This window comes from Accipiter gentilis, chromosome 14, assembly GCF_929443795.1.
Source record: "Accipiter gentilis chromosome 14, bAccGen1.1, whole genome shotgun sequence".
Lineage (NCBI taxonomy): Eukaryota > Metazoa > Chordata > Aves > Accipitriformes > Accipitridae > Astur > Astur gentilis.
Genome location: NC_064893.1, coordinates 27,168,275 through 27,173,167, shown reverse-complemented (window position 1 = coordinate 27,173,167; position 4,893 = coordinate 27,168,275). Strand labels below are relative to the sequence as shown.

Sequence of the window (4,893 nt, the reverse complement as noted above, 5' to 3'; positions counted from 1 at the left end):
CCTCCTATTGTGGGGTTCAGTCCCATGGAGACTTTCTTTCCCTTCCCATCACAGACAGGCTTGTGATGGCTACCATCCCGGCTCCATGCAGAAGGCTGCACCATGGATTTCCGAAGTATGAGTTAAGAGTTGTGAATCTGGAACTGAGGTTGGGTAAACCCGCCATCCATCCCCATGGATAACCTGTGGGGAGGAGCTGCACCTTCACTGGCTGGTGCCAGAAAGTATGAGAGAACTTTGGGGGATTTTATGGATTCTCTTTCCGTGATGTTTACATGTGAGATGGAGAAGTCTGGCTTTTTTGCTCCTTTTTGTGTAGCTCTGTGGACAGCATGTAGAATTAGGAGGTTTCTGCCCAGTGTTAGACTCTATTTCTAGTTTTGTGACCCAGACCACCAGGACTGTGGTTTGACAGGGCACGGTGCTCTGACAGAAGCAAACGCAATGCTGAGTGATGTCTTCAGATTGTTTTATTCAACAGATGTATTTTTTGCTTAAAGGCAAAGCACAGTATGAATCAGTCTCATCTAAAATCACTTTCAAAAAGAGAAATAACTAGGACATCAGGTGCAATAAAAGCTAAATACACAATAAGCTGAGGCAGAACATTATGGCAAACCATGCTCAAGTGTATAAAGGTACATAACACTGACAACAGGTAGAGTTTTTCACAACAGGTAGGTACAGTCTTTCCACAGCACGAAAGGTCAGTTGTGTGGTTTCCTATGCTGATTTGTTTCAGTTCATCTTAACGCGCCACATCAGGTGTTGCAGAAATAAGACAGGCTGAACCAACAGAACAGATCTTAGTACTGCCGAACTGTAAGTTGTGAGACTGATAAGGCTGAAAGCAGTCAGATTTAGCTTACTTGTCAGTTGTCGGGATTTTCTCTGGTCTCTACCTGAAACGTGGGAGAGTTTTCATCTGTGCCTGTTCTGCCACATGCTCCATGGTGGCCTTGGTGTGGTTTTTTTTTTTTAGTTTAGTTTTTTTAAAATTAAGGGTTATGAGATCAGGTCAGTGTGGAAATAGTGGGAGGGTTGGGAAGGTGGAACTCTGGAGGATGGGATTATGGGAGGAAATGAGAACTCGATTAGGGAATTTAGGGTGTGATCAGAGGGCAAGGGAAATAGCATGAGATTGGTTTGGGCTGGTGGGCAGAGTGTGGCTAGAGCACAGGGAGACATGGTTCTTGGCCCCATGAAAAGTATACACTCCATAAGGTTGTAGGATGCTGAGAATAAAACACAGTCAGACATGGGCCAGTATTTGCAAACTGTGGGACATGTCTTCCCCACAGACAGTCAGAGCTGGGTTCTGGAGCCGGTAGCAGTGAAACAGTATCAGCCTGGGTTGTACCAGGACTAGTGTGTGGAGGCAGAACTGGAGGCAGAGTAGATTGGGAAGCTCTGGTCTGGATAACTCTTCCTAAACTGACAGAGGGGAGCCCCAGAAATAACAACCACCTAGCAACTCCACTCAAATGAGGGGGAAAAAAATAATAGGCTGAAGTCTAATGAGATCTTTTGGATTTTTGAAAGCAATAGACAACCCTGAGGGTTTCGGGTTACTGCCCCTCCTAAAAGTGAGATACCAGAAAGGTGCTAAGTACACTTTAGAATGGCTTAGAGTTTTCTTAGTCTGGCATGGTCTGTGATACTGCCTGTATGCTGTATTATATACAAATCGTGGCAGCCTTTGCTCAGTTACAATATGCTACTTGAAGGCCACTTACATGGTTTATTCCCATAAAAAGCAGAGGCAAAACCTAAATTATTGTAGCTGAAGTTGCATGCTTTACATGCCACTAACTTGCACAAAGAGTTTGAAAATGATTGCAGATAGCATAGTGCTTTCTTGTTTCTAGTGCAGGAGTGTCCATCCACTGAACTCAGTGTAAAGCTCTTTAAGTAAAAAGTGACTGACCCGTGACATACATTTCTCAATGCTTAGAAGTCGTATCTGCCATACGCATCTTATTTCTTTCAGGTACCTAACTTAGCCAAATGGATATCTCTAAGGACCCCATGCAGCTTTTACACAAAGCTAAATTCAAACTATTTTGCATTTTATTTATTCATTATGTTCAGATCTGTGTAGTGTTCAAAATTTTCTAAGAATGGGTCTCATTGGTGACGATTTATCAAAAGGAGATTTCTGTGACTTATTTTATTAACATACAAAACACTACATTAATCAGTGCATTCCAGTTTTAAAAAAAAATTAAAAATTTGAGGATATAATACTCCTGTATCACAATAAGTAATGTAAATGCCTTCTTCATAGAGTCACTTCTATCAGGTAGCTGTTTAAGTTACACTATCACTGATACGGTAGCTGTTCCTTTTCACTTAAGCGATTTTTATTGAAAGAATATCTCAGTGCAAGAGGAATGTTTACTTTTACCCTTCAAAAATTTTCCTCAGGTTGCTTTACAGCAAGCAGCATAAATATCAATCTATTCTTTCAATAAAAGGTGGAGGCATAGGAGCAAGCGTAGAGCAATGCTGTTACCTGCTGGTGTTTGGATCTGTCTTGCAAGTGAATAGCTTTCCGTAGAGGTAACTAATGGAATCTTTTAGGAAACACTGACGTGTTGATAGTGGCACAGAGATAAAGCAACAGGTACAAATGAATGGTAGAGAGAATATTATTTCGGCCTCTGTAAGGTCGTATTCCCTTTCAGGATTCATTTTTCCAGTAAGTTTCTCAAGCTATTTTCTAAGCCACTCTGGATTTCCTTCTGTTATAACTATTTAAATAATTTCAAATAATTTGGTTGAATCTGGTTTTCATTTTGAAAAGCGTGAATCAAGGCATCAAGTAGAAGGTTATTTTTTTCCTGTGTCCTTCCTTCAGGTACTGCTTTTAAAGTGGAGCTGCTATGTATCTAGATAAATATATATTTATACACCTATTGTGTGTATCCTCTCTATTGTCAACACAAAGCCAGATGTTTACAGCATGCACTGTCCCACACTCATGCCGTAACAGCAACACACTATTTCTTTGAAAGTCTTTCTCATCTCCAGACTCCGGAAAGCATAAATGAGTGGATCAATTACTGAGTTGCACATTATCAAGACCAGATAGGTATTGAAGTGTGAAGTGTAGCAGATGCAGTATGGATTCATTGGGCAAGAAATGATGAGAATGAGGTGAAGGAAGAAAGGTGCCCAGCAAACAATGAAGACACCAAGTAATATAGTGATGGTGACAGCTCCCTTCATGCAGGTACGCTGGTAGGGCACCCCATCCACGGGGAGGGCGGCAATCCGCTTAACATGCAGGCGTGCAAACAAGAACATGTGAACATAGAGGGAGGCCATGAGAAAGAGCATGGTAAAGAACATGGTGATGAGACAGACAATGACAGTTTTGCTTTCCGAGTAGGCAATGAATATGATGCCACAGATGATACAAGCAATCCAAATGACCACAATCAGGGTTAAAGCTTTCTTCACAGTCATGATGCTGTGGTAACGGAGAGCATAGAAAATAGTTATGTACCTGTCAATGGCTATAACCAAGAGGTTGCAAATTGAGGCTACCAAAGAAATACAAATCATTGAGTCAAAAACATTGTCCATATGCTGAATAAAGTGGTCATCAATGATCAAATAGCCGTTGCTCAGGATGGCGATCATGATAGTCTCCAAGGCATTTGACATGCTCACTAACATATCTGCCACAGCCAAGCTACAAAGGAAGAAATACATGGGAGAATGTAGGTTTCCATTCTTCAGCACTGCAAGAATGACAAGGATGTTTTCCAGGAGGCTGATGATCCCTAAAGTCAAGAAGACCTCAGCTTTTATGAAGACCTGCTCACAAAATCCATCACTGCTTCTGTTGCTCAGAGTTGAGTCATTGAAGTCTTCAGTGACATTAAGCAGCACGGGCTGAAATGAAAAGGCAAAGTGTGTGGTATTCATTGTCAGCAAAGGGGTTGAATTCACAAGTGATTATGGACTGATAGAGCACAGGTTTAAAAAAAAAGAAAAAAGAAGGAAAAGGAGTCCTTCCAAGTTGTTGCTGTGCACATGGGAGGGAATCGAGCAGGACTTTTCTTCAGTCACTTTTGCAAGTAGAAACATAAAAAAATCAGCATTTATAGTGAGTTTTGCATCAATCACAGGCTGCTCTTCTCCTTTACAAGAAAGTGAGCTTCAAATCTTGCAGGCATCAAAGAATTTTCTCTGAAGGGAAAAAGCAGCAGCAGCACCTTGCTGGTTCTAGCTCTCCTGATGATGAAAAGCAGGGAGTTTTCTCATCTGCTATCCTCTGCTGGGGCTACTGCAGGTTTGTTGCCAGCATGTTGCAGCTCAGCGAAGCATCTGTTGCTCTTTCAGTGGCAAGAAAGGCAAAGAGAACTAAGGGATTTATACATGCATGAAAGAAAAACCAACTCCTACTACATCCTCCGTGCAGAGCATTGGCCATTAGAGAGCAAGCACCTTTCTGACTGACAGCTGCAAACACCAGGTACCGCATCCCCACCGCTGGCTCCACCAGCAGATCCGAAACGGTCTGGCGCCCTCTGCAGATAGCGAATTCGTCCGAAAAAAAGGGATTTTCATCCAGCAAAACTTTACGGCTGTTCTCGGCAGCCGGGTCCTGCCCGTGGGAGTGAGCAGGGGCAGGCACCAGAGGGGGGGGGGGGGGGTGTTCAAGGGCAGGCAGGGTGCCCAGACGCTCTCCTGCCCTCTGCTCCTCTCCTGCCCAGAGCCAGGGCTCCTCTTGCCTGGTTCGAAGGAGCTGGCCGAGCCCTGAGCTGAGTCCAGACAGTGCCTCCCTTGAGGATGTCCTGGGCTCATTTGGGCTTTGGACCTCGCGATTAAAGGCAACCACCTGAGGGTGAGCTGTACCACACACAGATGGGATGTGGGTGC

General features: G+C 43.4%; 1 protein-coding gene across 1 annotated transcript; it reads right to left on the bottom strand.

Moving 5' to 3' along the window:
• Positions 1–2,958: 2,958 nt before the first annotated feature.
• On the bottom strand, positions 2,959–3,936 carry MC3R (melanocortin 3 receptor). The gene has a single exon (XM_049817179.1). It carries the CDS (start codon positions 3,934–3,936, stop codon positions 2,959–2,961), a length of 978 nt encoding a protein of 325 aa, XP_049673136.1.
• Positions 3,937–4,893: the final 957 nt, after the last annotated feature.